The following is a 27,401-nucleotide window of genomic DNA, read 5'->3' on the forward strand; positions in this document are numbered from 1 at the left end:
TGGCTCAACAACCCATGGGGCATGACAAATAGATGACAACTCGAACAGACCAATAGTCACTTGCCTACTCCTTTTAAAGTTTGTATCATAAAATAAATCATTTTAGCATCTTCAGTGTTCAGAATTACCAGCCCTGCCACTGTTTTTCAAACACACTCAATAGCCAGCATCTAGTTGCCAAAGATCAAGCCTGTGTGAGCTGGAAGTTTAAAGCAGAAATGATGCCAGTTGGAACCAAAATGAGGTTGTGCAGTGCCAACTATAAAATGCAGCTAATACATGTTTCCCTTGGAAAATAACAGTTTTGAAACATGTTTTGTGTCGGAGGAAAGTCTGGATGGAGCGCAAGCCTGTGTGACATTTTAAGCATGAATAATCACCACAAGCCGGCCATTAGAACAGAACTGGTGAAAGAAGACTATTATTGCTCTATGAGTGCATTGAGAACTGCTTTCATTATTAACAGAGTGAAGAACATCAGTTCTTTACAATATGGCTCACATACCACTGTTTTTACATATTTATCCCATTTACAGTTCACAGTAGTGCTAACCCTTCTGCTGGGTAGATTTGTGGATTTTCTCTCACTGAAATGAAAAGTGAAGGCAAACATTTCACATATTGAATTGCATTGTTTTTTCTATCTAGGCAATATGTCTAAAAATATTTGTTGAGGATCAGATAAAGAATTGCACATCAGAAGACCGATGTCCTTTATTTCTGAAGCCCCTACAGCTAGGCTCAGCTAGGATATCAGAACATTTTTTCCCCTGTGCACATTCAATCTCTTACAATAATAATTATTATAATTGTAATAATAGAACAAATACAGTCCTACTGCCTAATCTGGCCACAACCTTTATGTGGCAGAGGGCTTAATTGGTTTTTCACATCACTGATCCTCAATTGTTATCCCTCGAACCGTGAAGATCTTGTCCAGACACAAACTAAACATACATCTCAATTAGCTGCTCCCTCTGGCTGACCAAAATACATCCGTTTCAAAGGTGCACCTGGCTTTTATTCAACCAGCTCTGAGTTTCTGTTAAAAAGTCTTTTTTGACCTCTTTTTGGCAGGCTAAAAAAGCTCTTCATGGGATCTGAAAGAAAATCCTGGACCTCCTTTAGGAAGAGCTACAGCAGTTTAAACTCCAGTGACTGAAAGCAGACGATGTTCTGGTCCCAGAAAGTGTTAAATATTTAGAAAAGAAGAGTTTTATTCATGACCCGAAGATCTAACCTTTGTCATTGCTCCCAGTTTCTTTTTTTTTTCCTAGATCAGTGGTTCTTAACTTGGACTCCTGAGATAAACATTGTTATTGCATCAGTGTAGCTGGTCTAAAGACATAGCCTGACTCCTTGCTGACACTTTTTTATCCAGATTTCATGACCTGAATGCAGGACTTCAGACCCTCTCTGATAAAACTGATGGATGGATCAGAAAACTGTTGCTGTAGTTCACTAGGGCAATGATGCTTTCCCATTACTGGATGAGTTTCAGAGCAAAAACAATATGTCGAAAGCTGACAAGCAGCTTGTCGTCAGGGCTCACTTCAGCAGAATACACGTGCAGTTTCATGAGTATTTTCAGTGAGAAGCAGGTAGTCGGGTTGGATTAGAAACCCTTTTACAGCGACAACTCTAACACGAATGCCAATTGAATTAGAAAGTCAATGATTGATGTGGCAGCCGATAAGGCTCTGAAGTGGAGTTTGCAGAGAAGCCATTAACTGAAATTTTAGATGATGGTGCTAGGTGAATACAAAAAAGTAGGTTTGCACTCATAAAAATGTGAATGAAAAAGGTAGAAAAGCAAAAACTGGGAAACCCTGCAGTGCTATTCAGTCTTTGTGTGACAGAAAAACAATTTGCCCAAAACCTCTTTGGATTCAACCACGACTGCACATTGTATTGGGTTTTCTGAAAATTTGCAGTGATATATGCAATATATGCATAAGGAACTCCTAAACTTTGGTTTTTGCCATTGTGTAGGGTACTGCAAAAATATGTAAGGGGTTTGGAAGCATAAACACCTAAAAGAAGAAAATCCTCTCCTCACTATTTTTTATGGATTCCTGCCTGAAAACTTGTATGAAGATACAAGTTTAAAACTCACAAAAGTTTAAAACTCATCCCCTTATCATTCAAAGGCATACTAATGGCACACAGGAACTCACATTTGGCATCAGTATGAGAGGGATTACAGTACCTATCCCTAACTCCAAACACCAGGAAGATGGTGGTCTTTACAAATATTTTATTATGCTGTCCATACAGGCAAAGCAAAGCAAAGAGGTCTGGTCTTTGTGCTCTAAAGAACCTTGCATAGAGGGTAACAAAAGATACCAGCAAGACAAGTCTTTCACTGTGACTCTAAAATCATTATTTACCAAGAATACAAATAGAGAATATGTCTGGGAATATAGCCTTGCCTTGCTGTTGGCAGATGTTATCCTTCTGAGTTTTACATGTGGAAGGTGCCAAGGCAGACAGAGAAAATAAGCAGCAAATACAATGAATACAAAATCACTCTGCTGACTTTTTGATAACACTGCTGAATGCAACACACACACACACAAAAATCGCTGGCAACACTTAGCTAAAAGCAACATAGTTGTTTAAAAAAGATTGATCCACTGTGTACCCCTGCAGGGAGTGCAGAGGTGCAACTCAGTACCATCGTGTAATAGATACACTCTTTGTGAGTTGGCTGACTGTCAGATGTTCTCTGTTGATCATCTAAGTATCCTGCTGTGCAGCTTTGACAGTAAAGACTCTACCCTGAGACAAAGCTGAGATTATAGTAGCACACAAACCTGTGTCTAACCACTGCATGTACTGCAGCACTGAGTGATTTTTCTCAGCGCAAGAATCAAGAAATATTTACGATGGCTTTGTGAGTTCGAATTTGGTTGTGCATCTGCCACACAGATGTGAGAAGATGCATTTCTTTGATTTCCCTTGTGACTACAGCATTCACGATGCCACCATAAATCCTGCCCGGCAAAGAAAAATAATAACGCTGCCAACACGTAAGGGGTTTAGCATGGCTGCTCAGCAGATATTTAACCTCTGAAAGATACCTTGCCCCAGGTCAATCAGGTTAGTGAATAAGGTTACACATCCGCCCCTTTACAGGAAATCGCAAATTACCTCAATACTCCCCCTCACTGATGATTTATAGCCCCGGGCAGAGTAATGAAAAGAAAAATGGGGTGGAAATTAATGTGCCAGCACAGAGCGAATGACAGATATTAGCAGCAACGGTGACTGGTTTTATTTTTTTATTTATTTTTTTAAGAAAAGCGCTACTGCTGAGTAACAACAACTAATAAGCGAATGAGAAATCAATTTTAGTCAGTCCACCTGCTTTTATAATTCAGGACTCTGTGTCGTTTAGTGATCGAGGTACTATATGAGTTCATTAGAGTCAGCGGTCGTCTAACAGCCATCTGAAATAGCCGGAGACTTGGGGGACCTGTGCGTGACAGCTTCCTCACAGACATAACTCAATACATCTGACTTCTTTGGCACTTAATAAAGGTTTATAGCACCAATTCTCCATCTCTTCCAAAGAGTTATGATTACAGTGACAAATGTAGTTGATCTTTCCTCTTTTCATAAGCATGCTTCATCCTGAGAAGTCTTTTATTTGGTTATCAATGTTTTATAATCAATCAAGGATATAAAATGAATGGATATGATTGTCGTTATGCAATAACGGCGCAGTAGGACAGATTATATATCATTCCCTCTTACGCTGCGAGTCAAGATAATCTACCGAGGTCATACTCTTGCAAACTAGAGCCAGCCCAGAGTAGATACATACTGCATACTAAGAGGTCTGCCTATTGGGGAAAGACAAATGCTTTTGCTGCTTTCTGCTCAATTAATCTGAGAAAGAAATCCTGCATTGTTTTGTATTGTTCCCTGATGCTACAGTAACTCTGAAACATGAGGTTAGTCTGGTGACTCTCAGAGGATGTAGCTCTAAAACCAGCATGTTGACCAGCTACAATTCGAACTACGGAACCATATCTGTAGGTTTGTTTGATCACAAACAAAAACATCGGTCAAAGACACAAAAGAAGATCTGATAGAATTCATCCTAAAAGTATTAATCTCAGCAATTTAACCAAAGTTGTTGAGATGTTTCACTGAAAATCGCAAAATTCTCAGTCTTGGAACTATTAATATCTGTACAAAACTTTGGTAACACTTCATATGCATGACCTGCATCTAAGGGTCCCATTCCCTGTAATTAAAAGGAATATCAGGGTATGTTAGTTCTAGTTATCTACAAGTACTTAAAGGTAGGTTCACTAGAATAAAGTTAAAGGAAGAATAAAATAAAAATGAAGGAAACAACGAAACAATTATATTGTAAGTACATTTAAGTACTGTAATTTTTATGTATTGCATAACCTCAGGTAGTCTAAGGAGCTTGGAAAGAAAAGCGTCTGGACTTCTTTGAGTTGCTTGAAGACGTTTCACCTCTCATCCGAGAAGCTTCTTCAGTTCTAAGGGTCAATTGGTGGGGAGTCCCAGATTTAAACCCAGTGGGAGTTTCCCCCCCAAAGAGGGACAAAGGACCCCCTGATGATCCTCTACCTAATCACATGAGCCAAGGTGTGAAAGCGGGTGGGGGTCCTAATCAGCCAGGGTTTCGGGTGAGGTCATTGTGAAACCTGGCCCCACCCTATCATGTGATTTCCTGAGGTCAGATGGCCCAGGATGTGAGTGGGCGTTAAGGCGTCTGGGAAGGGATCTCAAAACTGGATTATAGATGGCAGACAGTTGGTGTCGTAAACCACCACCTCTGTTCAAAGATGGTCGCTCACAGTGGACGTAAATGGCTTCTTTCACTCCTCTTTCAAACCATCTGTCCTCTCTGTCCAAAATGTGAACGTTGGCATCCTCAAAAGAGTGACCTTTTTCCTTTAGATGCAGATGGACTGCTGTACAGTGCAGCGAGGAATGCCCAGACCTCTACACCGGAGAGACCAAACAGCCACTTCACAAGCGCATGGCACAACATAGAAGAGCCACCTCCACGGGACAAGATATACCAATATAAATTTTATAAGGACTATTCTCCCTTTCCAGCTTAGAAGAAAAATAAATACCATAACAATTTGCAGGCCTATGTGACTTTATACTGATGGAGCCACGTCTGGCTTTTGTCCTTACCGTGTAATTACATGGTAATTTCAAATTAAGTACATTGATATTCCATTTAATTTAAGTGGGAAAACACTCTTAGATGCAGACCATATTATAAAACGTTACCACAATTTCATCCAATAGTTCTTCAGTCTGGACCAAAGTGTTGCTCTCCACTGAATGATACTGACGTCACATGAGCCATGACGTAGCATGACTAAAAATAGAGAGGGAAGATCATGAAAAACAACATTTGCAGGTGAAAAACAAGCACCTGGAGGTGGTTTATGGATCCAAACTGAGTTTTCCCTGAAACAGTTCAATCAGACTTCAATTTCCAGCTCTGGATTGCAAAAACACAAGAAGGCAAGTAAATGAATAAATGATGGGCGTTTTAAAAAAGGCAGCTGTTTGGATTTGTGTCTCAGTCTGGCCTCCCAAAAGTCTCTAAAAATGTGACATCACTGAGTTAAAGCTGGCCATGACGGTTTTTGCCAAACAAATGCCAGACAAATGTAAAGTGTAGTTCAGTCATACAGAATGTTTTTATGTTTAAAAAAATACCAGTCACAATATACAAACAGACACACCTTGAGACGTATACGTATCGTATTGCAGTCCCTCAGTGGATTCAGCTTCAGCGTCTCTCCCAGGCTGTTGCAGCTCGAACTTTGCTTCTGTAGCTCGCAGCATACACACACTCCATCGCTGTCAAACTTGAGCTGGGGGGGTGAAGGAGAGAACACACATCCGCACTCATGCATGCATGCCACATACACGGAAACACACAGACACACAGACACACGTCACACACACACATACACGCACAAATCAGGCCTGAGCTTGGTTTTCTGATGTCACTTTTTTCTGAAGATGAGTGACGAGCGACATATTTACCCCTGACAAACATATTTTCAGTTAAAGGGCGTGTAATCAAAAACTTTGATGACAAAGTTCACACGTGAGGCACAAAACGTATTTCGCTGTGATTGAGAAAGGCACCTGCACATGCATAAAGAGACAAAGGACTGTGAGATATGATGAGCTTCCCAGTAAGGGACAACGGTAGAGCGTACCTCTGCTATGTGTCCCAGATTGAGAGAAAGCAGGACATGAACCCAACAAGTATGGGTTAATTACATTGGGGAAAGGAGATGAAGAACATTAATATTTCAGTCACGACTGTGGGAGGGTCTCTGGGGAGCCACATAAAGCGGTGAAGTTGGTGTAGTCGGCTGCTCCCACTTGCATAAGGACAAAAGCTGCTTATAATGTGGAAGCGCTCAGGTTAGTGGGTTGGGTGCTAGATGAATCACCAGGGGCTGCTTCAGTCATGAAAAAGATAGAAACCCCTGGTACTATGAATTGAATTAAAAACAAATCAACTAGGAATCTCATTATGTAAATCTGCATGATGTTTTGATTGTCTTGTGAAATGGGAGCTCATCCTTTTCTACTCCACTCAAATACCTAAAGATACTTCAAGCTAAAACCGGTTGTGCTTGAAAAGTGCTAATTCATAGTTCCATTCAGATATGTCCGAGGTAGAGATGTGACAACATCAAATTTTCACTCTGCTGCTATTGAGGCCAAATACAATCACAACATTCATAGAAATGCTGGAAAAAATGGTTACAGATGACAAATCCATCACCATCACCCAAATGTCATAACACCAAAAACGTAAAGAACACCAAAGCATCCTAACATAAATAAAACAGCTGATATATTCAGATGTTCTACAGATATATATACACTACAGCGAGGCTAAAATACAGCACCAAAGTGCAGTGACTTAATCAGGCCAGCCACAAACTGTAGAAACACCTGTGAGTCAAAGTGCTTGGCACCACAGGCTAACAGAGCAGCTAGCTCAGAGCGCTTAAGGGGCAGAGAGGAGCAAAGAAACTGCAGGAAGAGAGAAGACAACAAATCTGGAATTATATTTTAAGAAAGTCCTTTATGGTCACATTAGGGAAAACAGTGGTTGAGACAGCAGCATGAGCAAAATTATTGTGGCAGTGTGCAATAAACTTGCAATCTTGTTGCCAAAGAAATGAATGCTTTGAAAACTGGAACTTGGGAGGGGGGGACTTTGCATTAAGACGGTGATAAAATGGTGAATCTGGTGACACCAGTCTGTTATTCGTTTGCGACTGAATAGGGTCAAGTTGGCAGTTACATGCTATCTCTTTGGGATGACAACTGACAATTAAATCAGTGAAAATTGCAAATCTGTTATATACACAAAAATTCACATTAACTGCTTAATTTAATCGTCTTGCCAGAAACCCGGAGGTTTGACAATTTAACTGCAAAATGATATAGAAGCTCACCAACCTTAATTTTATTTTATAGGAATATAACCAGAATGAAACCAGCGTTGAGTCCCCTGTTGCAGACGAGTTGCATTGATCACTGCAGACTGAGTCCAACTGATTGCAGTGTGTTAGCAATCTGTCTGTGTTTATAAATTTACCAATCTGTCGGAGAGTGACTGCAATTCGGGTCCAATGCAGTGATTGTTTGGAGACAGGTTGCCTCCCACAAGGATACCTGTGATCAAAAGTGGCTGTATGCTTGAACGCACCGTTACAGTTGGGGTTTCTCACCGTCTGCTGTGTTTGTTTTGACCACACTTTTTAAAAATGTCTCCCAACTTTATCGGAGTGAAACAGAAAGAAAAAAAAAATCATTGGCTTTCTCTTTCAGAGTTGTTTATCTATTTTATTTTAGCTCTCTGTGATTCTGGCAGAGATGGATGTGTTTATTGGGAGCCATTAGTCATCAACAGACAAATAGTTCAGCTGACTTTTGGTGCTGACTCAGTCCTGCAGCCTGTTTGGAACAGAAGCGCTGCCCGTCAGCCCATCGTGTGCTCGCATTCGTAGATGTAGGCTCACATGCAGACAACACGTTTCTATTAGACACGGATGCCATCACTCACTCTTCATTATCCCTTTCGACCATATATGTTGTTTTCACTTCTATTCACAGCCTTAGTGCATACCCCTACAAATGTTAGTGATAACATATCAATATTAGATCCATTACTTATTATTGACTGCTAGTGGGTCAACTCAGGTGTTCATTCTGGTGACAAGGGGTTATGTAGAATTCTAGACATGAAAAATGTTGATTGGCTGCTCTGTTTGGTAAGACATACTATTCAGCAAATGTAAGTTTTGATTGGATTTGATGTCTGTGTGTTCTGATTTTACTAACTTATTCATGAAAACAGGAGCTTTTTTCTTTATTTTGTAAGAGTCAAGTTCAATACTAGGTTCAATACACTGTCTAATCACTACAGATCAGAAACACTGCATCGTTTCTTCCAATTATCTTTAATTAAGTTTAAGCCTCCAAAAACGATAGCCACATTAAAAGATTAATGTCTTTTTTGGAGTGTACTGCAAAGCTGGAGCATGCATGGGCTAAGGTCCAGTTGGTCTCACCAGCTGACAGTCTTCCAGAGAGTTGACAAGTTGAGTGTTCTGGCAAGAGAGGATGGAGCCCGCCAGGTTTAGCATCACACAAACTGCAGACAGCAGCATGAAGAATGTGATCTGTGAGAAAAAGAGAGAAAGAAGAGAGAAAATATTTGAATCATAATGGTATTAATGGCAAATTGTCCCTGCTTGTTGCTACTAAAATTGATTCAGCACTTTCTGATACTGTTGCTGAAAGTAGCAGAGGCGCAGTGTACTTCTCTAATCAATCGTTACTCACAGTGACTCTAACGGATCACCAAAGAGGAAATTAGCTCTGATGTCAGGAGAAATCAATAACCTGTTCCCCCTCAGGCCTCCACAGTCTGAAGGCAAACAATGACACAAGAAACAACTTACTGAGGGATTGAAATTCTAAACTAATTTCTGTGTTTCTCAACATCATCACAACTGTGAAGCAGCTCATCTCTCTCAGACACACATGTACAACCTCAACAGATGTAATATTGTTTTACACTCTAAACCAGTGGTGGCGGCGCTCCCTCGACCCCGTTTTCCTGGGGGTAAAGGTTTCTTTTTTATTTTCTTGGATATCAATCCTGTTAGTGGAAACATGGCTTCTATTCCTGCTACTTGAAATTACAGGTCAAGCGTAAAAGAAAAGAGTTTTAAAAATGACTCCAGTCAGTTTTTTCTGGCCAGGAAACTGCAAACCAGTCCCCTGCATTGTGTACCAAAACTGACACCCCAGCTTCAGCTGATTGAAAACTGTAATATGGACCAAGTTTTGCAGAGTGTTGGGACACTGAAACAGCATTGGCCGAGGACACTGAGGTCACTAGAAGGAGGAGTTGGATGCATAAAAAGGTTATTGGGAACACACATAAACAGATGGAGAGGAGGAGAGAGAGACAAGGAGGTGGAGAAGGGAAGGAGCTGGAGGTGGCATGTAATAAACAGATGGAGCGATAAGTTTAAGTGCTTTTTTCAATGGCAGAAAATTGAAAGATTGAGGGGCTGATGGGAAAGCTTGAGGAGCAACTCCTTGGATGGCAGAAAGCAAATACATAAATGGAAAAGAGTGAGGATGAATGCAGACAGAAGAAAAAAGAAACGAAGGAGACAACCGATAATAAATGGGGACAGAAACATGCAGGGGAGGAGACAGACAGAGCATGACTCTGGAGTCCCATGGTGCATCGGTGGTAATGATGTGTATATCTTCTTAATTAGTATTTCATTTGAATGTGATATCAGCTGTCTGGTTCGGTGGCTTAATAGCTGCGCAAGAACAATACCAGACTGAGCAATCTGGCCTTCAAGAAATGTATTGTTAAAAAAATTTCTATAAGTCTAAAACAAGGAGCCTGTCTCGTATATTTAATACCAACGTGGCACCACGCATGTTTTTGAAGTTCTGCACTGCAAGGACACAACTGCGCTCAGTAACTTGCTGCCCGACCATTGGTGACATCTTGAGAGACATTAGTCAAAAATAGACTTCCCATCTGTTAAAATAAAAAAAAAATGTTTCAAAGTGGATGAAAAAACATGTCTGACATGAAGGACATAATGTTGTTTCAACCAAACAGCACAGGATGGCAACGTGCCGTGAGCAAAATCCTTGCTGTTGTTGTTTAAATGCAGTTATAATCAGCATAATATTTGGATTCTTCCATCAGCAGACAAACATGACAGTGTCTCTGGTGAATGGATTTGGATATTGAATGAATCACAATCTGCAATACAAGCTGGACATGCAGCTGAACACTTTGTCTAACAACAATCACCACAAGGACAGACACAAAAACAACGACTCTAAACTCCTTATTGTAAATTATTTTTAATTTACTAAATCACTGTAACCTAGTCATTTCCCGGCTTTTCTGATAAATGATAATTATATCTTCTTCTTCTCCTCAATCTTTCCGTTTACATTAACAGCAACCTGTTGCACAAATTGAGAGCATAATCACGTATGCGTCTTATTTCACTTACACCCATACTGACCTGTTACCAGTTAATCTAATTAGCTGCAAAATGTTTCCTTTTAGCACCACCTACTTTCTTACTTACCAGCCTTTTGTTGGCTCATTCCACGTTTTTTTTTTCTTTTTTTGCAATCAAATTCAAAATGAAATAAGCTAAACAAGCTTTTTCTTAACATGGTAAATTTTCTCACTTTCATATGTTTTCAACAATCTAGTTTTAATCAAATATGTGTTTATGAGAACTGCAAATTACTACATTCTATTTATATTTACAACTTACACAGTGTCACAATTTTTGGGGGGTTGCTCCTCTTCGCAAACAACTGCCAGTAATCTCCACCAACCACTCACAACTGGTTCATTAATAGGCATTTTTCCCTCATGACCAACGGATTAAGTCATCTGAGCGCAGTGATAATCTGTTTGATGAAAGTATAATGCCAAACAAATAGCTGTGGCGTTATACTGTAAGGATCATATTCTCTTTAGCTCAATAGTGTTATAATTCTTACAGTAAGAAACTGTTTTGTTTTTTATTTCACAATAAGTACAATTTTTTGATACTGTCAAATCTAGCTGTCAGCACTTTTCCATAATTTAACAGAAAAATTTCTTACAGAGGGAGTTTTTCTTCCTTTTAAGATGCATGGAAAATAATACGCAGCGTGTAGCTATACATAAATCTAAACTGTACTGCTTGAGCTAATTTATAAAACAATAGCTAAATCATGAAAACACGTATACGCACACCGTATAGTGCTGTCAAACACACAGTCATATAGGGAATTTGATCAATTGTCTCCTTGACAAAACATTAGCTCATTATCATCGATTAGATGCATCTGTAAATAGCAGCTATGACTGATTTTCTGACTGCTGGACAAAGTGTGGAAGTGTCTGTGTACACAGGGCTGACATTTCTCAGCCAAACCAATGGGATCTGCCTGTTACGGTTTAAAAAAATAAACACACGGATCTACTGTTTCTGCTCATTCTTTGTGACAAGTGTTTTGAAACTATCTGAGGTTTGTGAAAAGCAACACCACTAATGCAAGGCTGTACTGCACTTTAAAATGTTATGACAGTTTTCTCTTGGCATCCTGGATTTATTATTCTCTATTCAGGTCGCACCCAGCAATGTTGAGGGCTCTTTTGGTGTGAAAATTAATACGGTATTGTAGATGAATATGGTAATAAGCAGAGAAACAGACTTTTTGTCAAAATATCCCCGACTGGTTCATCCTGTATTGACAGTAATAGTTAACATTCACAGACGGCTGTGCTGCGGAAGTGAACAGGAAGCAGAAGGCATTTTCATTAGTTCAACTGGGGCTGCAGGAGCATTTAACTTGAATGATGCCACGACAGAAAGTACCATGATGAGGTTATTGTAACGTGCAAACTGATGACAGTAAAAGCTCCTTGGCTGACACACTCGGCCATAAGTTGCACATTAATGAAACCACTTCGTGTTTGCCTTGTTGCCTGCTGAGCCAGTCAGATACAGTACTGTGCCTCAAACAATTACCAGCTGCAATTCAAACAGAGGAGAAAACTGTTTTTCTTTATCAAAGCTCCAGTGACTGCTGGAGTGCGCCGCCGTAATATCATGTTCCTTTAAAAGGATATTTAATTTCTAGTCGGGCACATTTGCATAACTGTTTCGTGAATCTGTGTCAGATCTTACAATTACCCTTTATCTCAATATATGGCTACAATAAAAAGCACACAGCCATGAAACAGAAGAGCAGGTGCAGCCAACTTCATCGGTTCAGATTTACTATGCTGCTTGTGCAGACACCCAAATGTGTGTGTGTGTGTGTGTGTGTGTGTTTCTATTTTAGAAAAGACCCCAAATAAATCCCTTTGATTTGTCCTCCCCAGGCCTGTGTGGTCGAGGCTCTCACCTGTGCACCACAATGTTTTCTCATTGCTGAACTGATTGTCATACCTGGCCTCTCACAATACTTTCTCATTACCATGTAGGATCACACAGCACCATTAGCAGCTAGTCATTAATTACTGCTGCGCTGGCCTCTGCATGCCAAAGAGGAAAACACACACAAAAAAAAGCCACACACACGGCACTCGGTCGTGGCAGATTTACGCTGCATGTCATCATCACATCGTTTAACACTCTCTACGGAGGACAATACACCATAATACAATCACCATTCATCTCCATCAGACACACATAGATTAGCATATAAGGCCCAAGGTGTGCCGCTGTAATTCTCCATAACTGTCACTGAGGCTCAAATCATTTGGTTGCAGCTTAGCCTCTTAGTGTTCTGCATCCAGTTTGTTCTTCACATGCAAAGAAAAGTGATGATGCTTTTTGGATAGATGCGTGCATCCATCTACTTAAAATAAAATTGTAGTAGCTCTATTGTCCGGGGCAACATTTTCCCAAGAGTTTTCTATGGATTTCTTAAAGGACTGGAAGCTGCCTGATTGCCTGATTTATTTCTATGAAAGCTGCTCACTTTTCATACTCTGAAAAACACATACCATAAAAGAGTTCTTAACAATACTGATAAAAAAGTCAGTTGATTTGCATGGCGATCAGAAGTCATGCTGCTTCAGGTTTTCTGATTCGTATGATTAAAAAAGATGGGGCTTTCTATGTGATGAATATCCATCCATCCATCTTCATCCATTTTCATCCATCCATCCAGGTCTGGGGAGAGCTGGAGTCCGTTCCAGCTGCCACAGGGCAGGAGTTTGAGTACACCCTGGACAGTGCTGACTGGAACATCTGTTACTGTTACATCCATGTTATTCCGGAGCGTGGATGGTGAAATAACCTTCACAGCCCAACACCACTCTGGGAGGCGTGTTTTTTGTCATATTTTATTTTCATCTCAAGAAATATCCCAACCAGCAAGTCAAGTAGTGTCATTCTATCAAAGCTGCTGGCGTTTCAAGGATGCTCACAATGACAGTAAGGCAGTGAGTCATTCCCAAATCATCAAAAATGCATGTTTGATACTCCTCTGCATTAGAAATTAAGGTTTAATCTTATCAAGGGGCATATTTGAAAACCAACCCAACTAGTTCTCAAAACACAAATTTCCACAATGAACTCCTGCTTGGCATATTTACAGTCTGTGCTACGCTAACCTGCTGTTGGCTGTAGCTGCATATTTAACAGAGAGGCGTGAGAGTCGCGTTGATCTTCTGGCCATCACAAATCTCCAAAATGCCAAACTAGTCCTTTAAGAATGTGGACTTTTAAAGGAATTAAGAAGTTGTCAATTCAGTGGTTTATACAAACACTCAACTAAAAATGCATCTTTAAAAATTCTGTCTAAAGATCAGGGCAAAAAGAGAAGTCTGTGCTGCAATCTCCACTTTTCTGTGTTAAAGCCCTTTTTGCATGTATGTGCTTCCATGACCACCATCACAAATAAGCCTTGTGCTGAAGTGCTGCACGTAGACTCACATTGCTTTATTATAAGCTTACTAAAGGTATTTAATTGAAAAAAGATCAGAGGAAACTGGGGGCTCTTACTGCATATCACCAAATGACAATGTCAGCAGTATTTTCAGCAGGAATAATGGAATATTTTATGGCCTGAAGCTCCCACATTTGCACAGCTGTCGTACAGAAAGTACAGTAGGTTCTAACAAGACATTGTACAGTTGTGTGCAAATCTTTCTGGCAAATGAAATAAAATAAATAACACCAAAAACAGACATTAATATGAGCTTCTCCTAAATTTTTAATGGAGTTCAACTTGTTTTTTCATGAGGCATAGGTCACTACTGTAACCCCACCCATCACACGCTGTTAGCGGTGTGAGACACACAGCATTAAGCTCCATCTGCACATTTTCACGTTGTTCAGGTTAGGTCATATCAGAGCCTTCAGTATGTGTTTCTTGAAGCACAGTTTGAGTTCTGCTTTCATAACAACCAGTCTCTTTTCAGTGTCTGCTTCTTGTCTGGGTGCACGACATTTGCATCAAGAATTTGCTGATGTTGAGCAAAGTCTGTCAGTTTGGCGAGTCTAGTTTTTCTGCCTCTGGCTGCTACACAAGCCCAGTGCTTGGTTAATATTTAAGGAAGACTGAGAAAGCAAATCCTCTACCAAGGCCAATGCCCAATATGGAAATTTTCAGGAAAGGGAATCAGATGTGTACCGAAATTTAATGGCTTCTCCTTTTGCCCATGCTCCACCTCTCCACTAAGAATTACAAAATTTGGCAATTTTTAAAAAATTAATCTTGCTGGCAAATTGTTGGTTAACTTAATTTTAACTTCATTTGTCCATATCACTTATTTTTAAACTACTAGCTCTTCCAGATGTTACGTAAGATGTTGAATTCGTTTTTTTTCACATGCTACGACCTCATTTGAAAAGTAGGGTGTTGTAGTAACTGCATTAACAACCTAAGACAGACTAACTTAACATTAGTGTTTGCTGACTGTGCTGTACTTAATTTTTTTAACTTACAAAATGATAAGCATAATTGAAAACGGTATTTGCACAGCTACTCTGGTTTGTGGAGCGAGGCAGATGCAAAGGCAGAAATTCCAACAGCCATCGGCTCATCAAAGATGCACTGAAAGTGCAAACCACAGCATGTTATGGATTTCAGAGTACACCTTGTACTCACAAATCTCACAGCTTTGAGTGGATATACAGCATTTTTAGTGTGTATGAGAACCATCAGAAGTCTGCCAGTTAGCTTTGTAATGATAATGCTGTAATACCCACTATATATCAGTACCAAGAGGTGGTTTTTTTAAAAACCAAGATCTAGGGATAGAAGTTACTGGATTTCAAAGATCTTAGTTTTTAGTTGGGGCTATGTTGAATCCCTAATCCAAACTAATTCACACTCGACACTGAGTGCTTAGAGCTGTCAAAACCTTAATATTGAAGCTCAGAGCTCAGCTGATGTGTTAACCAGTATTTTATTCAATCATAATTCATATCAATCCATTTCCTTAAAGTGGAGAGTCATTACTTTTACTTTATTTGGACATAAATCATTGATAAAATTGCTCTAATTCTCACTTATTTTAATACCTTAGTGAAGACTTTCCAAATTTTTTAACAGTGTTTTTCAACAAAGAAAGCGTTAATCAAGTGAATTGGAGTCTTATTTAGAAGAAAAGACAAGTTAAAGCAGGGAATGATTTATGATGTGTCTTATCAGGTAAGTGACAAATTACTAAGATATAAGCATGAAATGCCCTCAGTAACTTAATCAACTGTAGCTCTCACATATCACATCAGTTAAACAGACCAACATGTTGATGGTCACAAACCTGTGAGTGATGTTGTGTTGACCTTGTGCATTTTTTTAAGAATCAAGTTTCTACATGGTGGCAATTTCTATTATTTATTGCTGAGTCATTACTTTTAGTGCTGTGCAAAAGTCTTGGGCCATGCCTCTTTTCTTTATAGCTTGCTTCCAAGGAACCAGATTTCCTTATAGTTTGAGCACTAGCTCTCTTCTGCAGGCCTTTCAAAGTTTTTCTTTGGACATTGGCTGGTTTTCACAAATTTTCAGTCCAGTCCTTGCACCTAACCTGACCTCAGAGATCCATTATAGACTGATTAATCCAAATCTGGACATTTTTTGGTTCAAATCATCAACAACAAGTACAAGGTCAGGAGTGAGGTACTGCAGTAAGTGTCTATAACACTATCTCCACTAAAGCATCCTGGAATCTCTGTCATGATTTGGGGCTGTGTTTCAGTCAGTGGTGTTGGGTATCTTGTCAGAATTTATGTAATTATGAATGCAGAACAGTATTATCAGAGTTTGATCCACCATACATACCATCTGGAAAGCATCTGGAAACAAAACAGAACAAAACACAACCAGCATCCAAAGAAGAGCTTTGAAATTCCTGCAAGAAGAGGAAAACTATTCCTGAAGACAACTTAAAGAAATTACAAGAAAGCATGCCTAAGAGAGTTCAGACTGTGTTGAAGAATAAAGATGACTTGAAATCTTCATCTTCAAGCTGATTAGAACTGTTTTTGCCTTATATACTGTATTTTATTTCTATTTTCCCTATTTAATGACCATTTTCCTGACAGAATATAAAGAAAAAGTGTTCAGTACTGTTGCAGTTGGACAAGCACTCCAAGATATTTTACTCTTAAGATAAGCCACCTCTACCACTGGCAGGATATTAATGTTGAGAATATAACTTTCAGCTCTTTTGTGACTAATCAGGTGTCGGTCAGGTGCAAACTGGAGTGGCTCAAATGGACGAGCCATCATGACATCAAACGAAGGTTCACAGCAACAGATAAAGTTAAATAATGTGGTATGACAATGAGATGCGGGCTCATGTTGTAGCGCTCCCAGTGACTACACTGTAGGGTATAACAACATTTAAATAACCCTCTTTTAAAAGATATTATAATCAACAGCTGTGCTTTAACGGTTTGGAGAGTGAAATAATAATAAGATTTGACAGTTTTGATCAGAAGGGGAAAGAACAAAAGGAGAATTTGAATCAGTGTTAACGTCCTCTGACTGCAGCACAAATTAGTATTTAGTCTGCAGCAGCACTGCGACACAACACTATTTATTTTCAATTATCCCTGAGCCACAAGAGATGGAGGCAATGTTGTTTTGTTTTTGCTGCTGCTCAGCAGATCACAACCCCTCTGATTCAGTTTCCCTCTGACACTGTATATCAATCCTCATGCCCCTGCAGAGATCAGAAACATCTGCGCGCAAAAAGCATTTTTACGGACAATAAGAGATCATGACTGAGTTTATAATGGAAAAAAGCAACAGTATGCTGTGTTTTGGCATTACAGATGAGCTAAATTGCTCTGCTTCTTTAAGTAAAGTTACATTACGGACATAAATTGCACAAAGCTTTAGGGTTAAAACATAGTCAAGAAAGAAAACAGTGAGTTGGCATCGGTCATATTGACTTAGAAAAACAGGAGAAATCAAATAGAGGGCAGCAACAGCTGGATCTCATTGTCTCTCACTGCTAACAGGTACATTTCTGCTTTCCCCTGTAGTGAGGGTGAAGGTGTATATTTATGTCTGTGTGTGTGTGTGTGTGTGTGTGTCTGTGTTTTCACATCATCAGGATTAGGTGTGATGGAAGTTGAGTGACCCTGAGTTCAGTGCTGGTCCAAATAAACAGTGGAGGTGTTGATACTAACTCTCAGCAGCTGAACCCAGGAGACACCACACTAAACCAGAGGTAATGACTTTATACACTCCTCATCCTGATGGGAAATGGCTTCATTGCAGGAGAGCACATCAATTTAAAGCCTAAGCCATGTACAGATATGTGTTTATGGATACCTGGAGACATATTAATTTGCAGAAGTCATAACTTTGACCTAATAAAAACACCAGTACACCCAACTATAAACAGAGTTAAAGGCAGCATACAAATCTGCATATTCTCGGTACTGTTTTTTTTTACCCTCCACATGGATTAAATTCCCATCTTTATGTATTTTGCAATGAATATGAAACTGGGGTTATGGAGGGATTGATGAAGTGTCGACTGCTCTTTGTCACATCTAAGCTGTTCCTGCAGAGGTCACAGCACTAAAAATAGCTGTAATATTTTTGATTTTCCTACCAGCTGTATTTAATTGTTCTTACACCAGATGTTTAGTTGTTGACTGTAATATTAAAAAAAGCACCTTGCTTCTTGACTTTGTACACTTTGATGCGCAGTCGTGTTGACAGCATGTCAGACTACATCATCGCCAGATGTGATGGACTGGTGTCTTTGGTTTGAGACGGGCTGCGGAGGTTACAGTCCGACAACTTTTTGTGGCAAATGAGACTTGAAGTCTGAACAGCGTGCATATTACACTACATCTTACAAGATCGTCTTGAATGTAACCTTTGACTTCTTAATAATGTCTTTTAACACCTAAAGTATAGCTCTCTACTTCAAAATGTTCACATGAGAAAAATAATTTATATGACAGGTAATCAGGGAGGCAGTGTTTGGGAAGTAGAAGTATAAGCTCTGTATAGAGAGTGGAGAAGTTCGTCTCTGTGCCAGCACTCGCACTTATTGATTAAAACAGACCATGAAAGACAATATCACCCTGAGGGTCAGTAGCTGATTAACCTCCACTTCTCAACATTTTAATCAACTGCTGACCTCTAAAGGGCTAAAACAAGAAGGCTTTGCCTTCTCTGCTCCTCTCTCCAGGCTCTTAGTAGGGGGGCTGCTGTAATGAGACAGCCTATAATGAAGTTGGTCCCAGAAGACGCTCACACCACACAGGAGTACAGGAGGAACTCGGTAAAAGATGCCGACCGCTTTTGTCTGTTCACTGAAAACCAATGATGATGCTGTACCAATTAAATGAATCATACAAACGTAGTACAGAATAAAATCCGTGTTTCTAAAAAAAAAAAAGAGTGAAGCATCAAACAACTGGAAATTTTACCATAATAGAAAAAAATCTTTGTCTGTGTTTTACTTCTTTGGCCGCAAACTCCTGCTAGACCACTTGGAACAACCAAACATGGCACACAAATAATCTTCCACAACAACAGCATTTAATTTATACCCACAAAAGCTGAATTGTGCACGACAAACAATGAATCCATCCATTTTCATTCATTTGTCCGAGTCTGGGTTGCAAGGGCAGCAGGTGAGCAGTGAAGCCTAGACCTTCCTCTCCTCCAGCTCACCTGGGGGAACACTCAAACCAGCAGAGAGATATAACCTCTCCAGTGTGTCACGAGTCTACTCCTGGTAGGTAGGATGCTCAGCCATGCAACACAAAAAAAATGTCCTGAAGTGGATAAAGACGTGATCTAGCATTCTGTGACCAGGATGAATTGTTCATCCCATTCATCATTGTTCCTCCTGGATGAACTCCCCTTTCTAGTTCTCTGGCACAGAACTTCCCAGGAGGGAAGCACACTCTGCCAATCCAGATGCACCACTTTATTTCTCCACATGGCGCTGCAGAGACATGTCAACTAAGACAGCTCTACAACATTTAGGCCTTAAGGAAATCAGGGAAAAAGCTCATCCACCCCAGGGGCCAGGCCACAATGGAGTTATTTAACTACCTCGGTGACCTTGCCCCCAGTGATGGACAGGTTGTCTTAAGTCCCAAGTGGCCTGACAGTTTGCCAGAATTGCTTTAAGGCAGACTGAAAGTCTTGTACCATGGCTACACCAAACTCTTCCAACACCAAAATCTTTGCTTCAGCTACCACCAGAGTCATGCTCCGCTTGGCCTGCCAGTACCCAGCAGCTGATAGGTCTCTCCACCTCTGATTTCCACCATTTGGTTGAAAAGTTACCATCACGGCAGGAACCAATAGGCATGTGGTGCATTGTCTATTTGGACTCAGTGTCCCCAGACACCTTTGGAATACGGGAGTTGTAGATCTCATGAACCAAGGCCTCTGCCAGACATTCCCAGTACACTTTCACTATACATTTAGGCACCCCAGGCCTGTCCAGCATCTTCCCCCACCATTTTATCCGACTCATCATTAGAGGTCCAGAGAAAACTGAATTATTTTTGGATCATGTTCTTCTTGCATGATACAGCTTTGATCTGCATTTGTGGATGTCATGATTGATTCACAGACACTGATTTTTAAAAGTGTTCCTGAGCCCATGCAGTGATTTCCATGGATAATCATGTCTATTTTTAACAGTGTGCTGCCTGAGGGCCCAGAGATCACTGAAATTCAATACTGATTTTTGGATTTGTCCCTTGTAAGCAGAGATTTCTCCAGAATCTCTGAATCTTTTGATGATATTATTATCCACAGATGAGGAGATATTCAAAATCCTGGCAATTCCAAAATTTGTGAAACTCTGCCCATCTTTAATTCTGAGAAACTCTGTTTTTCTCTAAGACAGAGCGTCTTTATACCAAATCATGTTACTGACCTGTTGCCAGTTAACCTACAAAACATTTCTCTAGCTGTTTCCTTTTAGTACCACTTACTTTGCCAGCCTTTTGTTGTTCATGTCCTTGTCATTTGTCCCCAAATAAGTTAATATTTTTTAAGACATTGTAAGAAAAAATTATAGATATTTAGTATCTATTCTATTGCAAAAATTGCATTCTTTGCATTCTTTTAGACAGCATTGTAAGTTTTTGCCATCATATTTGGCAACCATCTAGCAACAGACTAAAATGGCCTGATTATAGTCTTTATGCACCTACAGCACCTTATGAAAGCATCCTATCATTTCACTTTCACAACAACATCTCATTTATATCCACAAAAGTTGAATCACACGTGCCTAACAACCACCTAGCAACAGGCTAAAATTAACCATTTTTAGCAAATAAACAACATCTACTACACTCTCCCAACATCTCCCAACAGCACAAACAAGCCAAACAATACTGTAGAACGGGCACGCACTAGTTCAGTTAATCTACTGTGGTTTATTTGACACAATCTAAGAACCACTGTACCACTGCTAGTCTAGTGTATACACCAACATTTTAATCCTTGATTCTCATATTAAAAACACTCTCAGTCAGACTGCTGTGAAACCCTAGTCAGACATTTAAGGCCCCCCGACGTGATGATGGAGTCTGCTGACATTGGTGCTCTCCCATATTTTCCTCAAATGTCACTTCAGGTTGACTTTTGTGCTGCTGAGTAAAATGCCTCCACAGCTATACCGTGGTTTAGTCTTATGTTTAGCACCGCCATGCGAACATTTCTCCATATATATTTTTAAATTAAGGGAATCCGATCAAAACACGTTTTCCCTAAAACTAATGGCCACATGTAATTATTTCTGCTGACATCAGCTAACAGTCGATATCACCAAGCTGCTAGCATGGCAGCAGATACTAGCCTCACACAGACTTGGTAAAAAGCATCATATAATAACTAACTTTTGGAAACAGAAATGTGCCAGAAACTGTGGCACCAGCAACTTATTATTATACAAATATGGTTTACATTGTTTAATTATATTTGTATTTTGTATTGTATTTGTATTTGTATCTTTAAGAAAATGTTAAATTATGTAAATAAGAAACGGGAAAGTTATTTGCTTTAACTCATGGTACAAAGCAAAACACAGAATAATTTAGCCAAGTTCCCCAGAAGCCCCTCTTTCAAAATGCAATTCTGGGTACAAGAACACCTGGGGAAATAAAAGCTTGATTGAATAACCAAAACCGGAAGCGGAAAGCCCTTTTGTGTTCCCAGGTAATTTGTAGCTGTCCCCAGGTAGCTGAAATGGTGAATGCTGGAAAAAGCAAAGGTAACTGTGGAAACTCAACCTGACAAAAGAAGAAAAAAAAAAAGAAAAAAAAAGCTCATTGGGGCAAAGAGGCAAAGAAAGCAAACAGGAAGAGTGATGCAAATAAAGAGTGGGGAGAGATGCCACTTTAAAGAATGAGCTACACCCTAAACAATATTTGATATTTTGATCATTTTAGAATAAAGATGAAAAAATGTGGTCTTGTTATTTATTGGCATCACCACTCTCACATACAGTACAAGCGGTTACATGAATGCCTCGGTATAATCCACTAAAGGTCAAAATGTCATCATAATTCTCTTTATTTCTGTTTTAGGTGCTGACAGTGATCATAATGGTAAAAGAAGAGGAAAGTGAGATGAGCTGTAACCAATGTTCCCTCTAAGGTGCGCACGTGCGCAATTGCGCACTGCTGGCACGGTCTCTGCGCACAGAAAATCTGCGGTGCGCACAAAAAAAAAAATTCTAACCTGAATTGAAATTAAAATTAATACTTTAACAATTCTGTTTTGCAGTGTTAGTCAGTAAGTGACTGGCTGCTCCCGTATGGGATTAGAACGATGCCACCTTATCCTATAGTCCAGCCAATGATGCGATTCACATTCGTATATACGCAGCTAATCAACGTCTTGACAGGCTATGACATCATCCTTATGTGCCGACACCGGTGTTTTAGCTAGCAAAGCGGCGTGGCTGATGTGGAGTGAAGCCACGTTAATGACAACGTGTACAACCATTGGAGATGTGAGCAGGACAGACGGAACAACTGACGGGAAAAGTGTGGACTTTATACCAGTTTTTAAATTGTGTTGATAGGCCACGTAAAACCAGAGTTATGATAAAAATATCTGCAATGTTTGGTTTTCTTCCTGAATACTATCGTTGTTTATATTTACTGCGGGAAGAAACGGTAAAAACGGCGTTTTATAAGAAAAACGCTCGAAAGCGCTCTCTGCCTGTGAGCAAAAACAAAATCAAAAACCCCCCACCCTTTCCTATTGGTCGAAAAAAGTACCATGTCGACCAATCAAAAAATGATATGACAACGTGGCATCTAAACGGGGGGAAGTTTTAGGAGTGACGGCGGTGTTTTGAGATGTGAGAGATTTGAGACGTTTAGCGCAAATCTTGTGTAGTTAGTGTGTAGTTCGTGTGTAGTTAGTGTGTAGTGTAGTCAATAGTTTTGTTGTGTGTGTCAGAACAATGAGGCGACTGCTGAATGTTACAGGTGTTACAGGAGTGATACATCTCCTGTTGTCAGGCCTGCAGGTATCAGGCTGTTGTTCTCCTTTATCTCATAGTGGACAGAAATTATTTTTTGGAGTGGCACAAATAATTTGTGTGGCATCAAATTTAATGCAGAACAGCTGATTGTTCTGTAAATAGTTTGAAATGTTTGTTTAAAAGCGCATTGGCTGCATTTAAAAAAAAAAAGTAGCTGCAAAAAACATTGCAGCTACCAGACCACATACTCATACTCATAATACAAGTCAGAGCTTTATATATATATATATATCTATATATAAAAAGTTAAAAAGTTCAAGTTATTTTTACTTCCAATAGTGTTAACATACTGCACAGGTCAATGACTAGATTTTTTTTACATTTTCATTGTAAGTGGGCTAAAGCAGTTAATTAAAAGTAGTCTAACATAAATGTAAATGCTGTAATTTGATTATTTTAATAAACCATGTAACTTGGATGGATTAGATGCTGGCGTGACCACAGTGCACACGTCTGATGTCGCTCACAGTGGTCCAGGGGACCGCTCAGGGAGTTTGTGTGTTCGCTCAGACACATGAAAAATTAGAGGGAACACTGGCTGTAACTATTTTGCTGAAATGTTGCTGCTGCTGCTGCTGCCTGGATCATGCTGCTGCAGCTCCAATGAGCCATCAGATAAGAGGGTCTATCTAATTCATATTCTAATTAATATGGAGCCTCACTTCCTGCGTTTCAGGGCCTTAGGGGAGGACACCATTCATCAGGCATTATCTTGAGCCGAAAGGTTACCGCTCATCCAGCCAGCCGTGCTCTTTTACACTCTGCCCCAGTGCTCTCTCGCACTGTTCATATCTTTGTCCAATCCCTCACCCGTCATTTCCTGTCATTTTACACATAAGACGAGCATGCAGAGGACAGAAATAAAATAAATCAACAATAGCTACTGCAGGTGTGCATGTGTTTGCGTGTGTAGGGGGGATGCTTTTAAACACTCAATGAAACAAGGTGATATAAATGCAAGGGAAAAACGTCAAGCGAAAAAAAGGAGGCAGCTGGATTCAAAAAGCATCTCAAATTGCCTACAGGGAAGCATCTTTTAGCTTATGTGGGAAACAGCGCGGAGTGGATCATCTGTCTTTCTCACAGTATGGAGCATTCATTTCCATTTATTGATACTAGACTCAGTTCTTTTATTGTCACTGTTTTGGAGGAATAAAATTAAGTTTTCAGCACCCGGAGTTAAATGAACAATAAATAAATGCAAAACAAAGAGAAGCCATAGGTGCAGAGTAGCCGTAGGGGAGGCATAGGCAGCGATAAGATGCATTTAATCATTAACACCCCCACACCCACCCTCACCACACACACTCACACCAAACACACACACACACACACTCACACAAAATCTTCTGCTTACTAAAATAATGAAAACAATCAAATCACTCTTCATGATATTATTAAAAAATAAGTGGGTTTGTAAAGCAGTTACACTTACTGTGCATGCATGGTGCTTTCTGTATCGGTGGGTTAAAATAAAACACTACCGACTTTTTACATACACTTACCAACCACTTTATAGCTTGCTAGTAATGAGCTGGACCCCTTTAGGGATCAGAACTGCATTATTCTTTTTTTAAAATATGTTTAAAATAGGCTTTTTAGTCTTTATTAGATAAGACACTAGGAGAGAAGGTAGGAAAGTTGGGAGAAGGACCAGGGGAAGAGACACACACAGTAAATGGCCTTGGGGCGGATTCAAACGCAGACATCTACATTAGCCTTATGGAATTTGGGTCGTCTGGTCAACCCAGCGAACTAAACTGGCGTCTTTTCCTTGAACCTTTGTGGTACAGATTGAAAAAGGTTCTGGAAACGTTCCTCAATGAAATAAAATGTATGTTACAACAAGCCTATAACAAGTATCTTATGCACTCTTGTACTTTGCACACTAGTAGGCTATATGCTTGTTTGAGGTTTTCAAAATATAAAAGTAATGTATAATTAATTTAGTCTGTAATGAGCTCTCTAACGTGGAGGTATAATTCAAATATAGATAAAGTACATGTGAACTGTGCTTAAGACTTGCATTTGTATAAAGATGCTTTAGTTAGTTGGCATAGTTCTACTTGTACGATAACAGTGATTCTGTTAAGTGTAACAATAGTATTGCCACATGTGCTACTCCCTCAGTATACACATACACAGTGAGAGAAAGAATGAAATGGTTAACCAACCTGAACGCAGAGATAACTGTATAAAGATGAAATTAAAGATGCATTGTAAAACATCCTGCAAAGTCTCTGAATCAGTAGAGCTGTGTTGCCTGAGGCTGAGCCACTATGCTCACACACAGTTTACTACTGAGGGGGTGATGTGAGCATGGTCCCCTGGGTAGGAATCGTTACTCGACAGACATTTCTTTAATAACCCTCTTCGTTTTTCTTTCAGCTGCTTAGACTGAAGTTGGTTTGCAGAGCAAAGATGCTCTGACTCACTGATTTGAATGCATTCTTGACAGATTGATTCACAGTATGTGAGAAGAAAGGAGGTGATCTGAGGAGCAGTGGGAGAGGGAGAGTGGCAGCGCTAATGCAAACTGACCAGAAGTGACAGGCAAACTGTGACCAGAGGGAGGACACTCCTGAAGCACACTCACACGCACATCTCTCAGCTCGCCTGGCGTACAAAGAACTAACACACGCTCTTTATTCAGGTTGGCAGAGAGGTGGCTTTAGAGAGGCCACTCGTCAGCAGGAGGACTTGGGGTGAAGTCTCCGTGTTGGCAGACAGCCACCCTCCTCGAGCATCTCTAAACAAGACGCTTCAGTTCCACGCACCAGGTTAACAGAACTCACACCAACAGCTGCTGTTTATGATTAACTGTACGGCATTTACTGCATTGTGACTAGGTAGAAGACACTCTAGAGGGACTTGGAAACACACTCATATTTGGCAAGTTAGGTCTATTTGGTTTTATCACATTTAATGATACAAATTTATAGCAATTCCACTTGCTAGACAGCTTTCATTACAACAAAGAAACAGACAAAAACAAAAGAAGTCTGTTTTCCAACCTGCAGATTGGATTGCATTTGAACTTCTGTTTCTTTCTAGAAACACAGTGAATCACAAACGGCACTGGATAAACACGTACAGATGAATATCCACACATATCCAAAATGAACTTTAAGATTTAACAAAGGGTGCGGGAAAGATGCAAAAGGTGTTGCCTAGAAACAGAAAAATATTCCTTTTCTGGCTCAGGACCAAAGAAAATTCATCAAAACAAATGCAAAGCCTGTGTCTCTGCCTTTGTCCCTGTGCCTCAGACCACATCACCGCAGCACCACGAAACCGTCTTCTCGTACGTTACCGTTTAGTTCTTTTCCCCGGGAGACAGGAGTTCAGTTAAATAGGGGTCAATGTGCAAACATGTTATGAATTAACTGGCTGAAACACTGATTGGCCGCAACACTAAAACCACTGACAGGTGAAGTGAAAGATTAATCACCTTGTAACAATGCAAAGTTCTGCTGTGGAACCTTGTGGATTCATGAGGATATTACTTTGACACCTACCACCCATTCGAGTAATGATGAAAACCAAGCACATCCCCTCACAACCATGACTCTGCCTAGCAGCAACTTATGAAGAACTCAAGGCTTCACCCCAAAATCAAGTCCACTGAGGCCCCACCCTGCAACCACAGGACCTAAAGGATCTGGTTCCAAAGTCACACTTCCACGGTCCTGCATACATCCATGCCCCAACCTGCAAGAGCTGTTTTGAGCGGTGGTGAGATGCAGATGTTTACTGCCTGATACCAGACTCTATTTCCATCTTTAGTGAGCTCTGAGGAGTGGAAAAATTCAAAGGTATTGACCCAGGCATATTTACTACTATAAAAAAATCCACAGTAATATGAGATAAATTGAAATGTGCTACTATTTAAGCTTCCTGTTTGGTTATGATTAAGCCGTCTGTGTTATGAAATCTTTAATGCGGATACAGAAAATGAGCGTTATCAGTCATTTCAAAGAAAATCATCTTGCTTTATATGAGGACTTTAGCATTTGTCATTTTTATAAATCTCTGCCAATGCAGCATTTTGACGGCATGGCTAAAAAACATTACATTGTGACTGCGAGTTGGATGTTTTGGAAAGCCAGTGATCAATAAAGTTACTAATGAAACATGACAGGTGGTTGTTGCGTCATTTTATTATATCAGTGTGGCAGATTGCAGGCGTGTTTGTGTAATAATTAGAAGGAGAGAATGCAACATATTTAAATAATTCCTTCCATCAGAGAGAGAAGGCTTTGAGCCTCTTTTAGATCATTGT

The 27,401-nt window shown here is 39.9% G+C and overlaps 1 protein-coding gene across 3 annotated transcripts in view; it reads right to left on the reverse strand.

The window, feature by feature from the left end:
* fam189a1 (family with sequence similarity 189 member A1) overlaps positions 1 to 27,401 on the reverse strand; it is a 108,836-nt gene that overhangs the window by 13,746 nt on the left and 67,689 nt on the right. Inside the window, exons 1-3 of one of the 3 annotated variants that reach the window (XM_039610072.1) lie at positions 8,893 to 9,010; positions 8,619 to 8,729; positions 5,754 to 5,918 (exon numbers count right to left, since the gene is read on the reverse strand). In XM_039610072.1, the coding sequence (XP_039466006.1) occupies positions 5,754 to 5,918; positions 8,619 to 8,717 (264 nt within the window). In that variant the 5' untranslated portion in view covers positions 8,718 to 8,729; positions 8,893 to 9,010. Of the gene's footprint in view, positions 1 to 5,753; positions 5,919 to 8,618; positions 8,730 to 8,892; positions 9,011 to 27,401 lie in introns of those variants that run through there. The other 2 variants (XM_031748724.2, XM_039610067.1) reach the window with 2 other exon arrangements.

The sequence above is a fragment of the Oreochromis aureus genome, linkage group 1 (genome assembly GCF_013358895.1).
Source record: "Oreochromis aureus strain Israel breed Guangdong linkage group 1, ZZ_aureus, whole genome shotgun sequence".
Classification (NCBI taxonomy): Eukaryota; Metazoa; Chordata; class Actinopteri; order Cichliformes; family Cichlidae; genus Oreochromis; species Oreochromis aureus.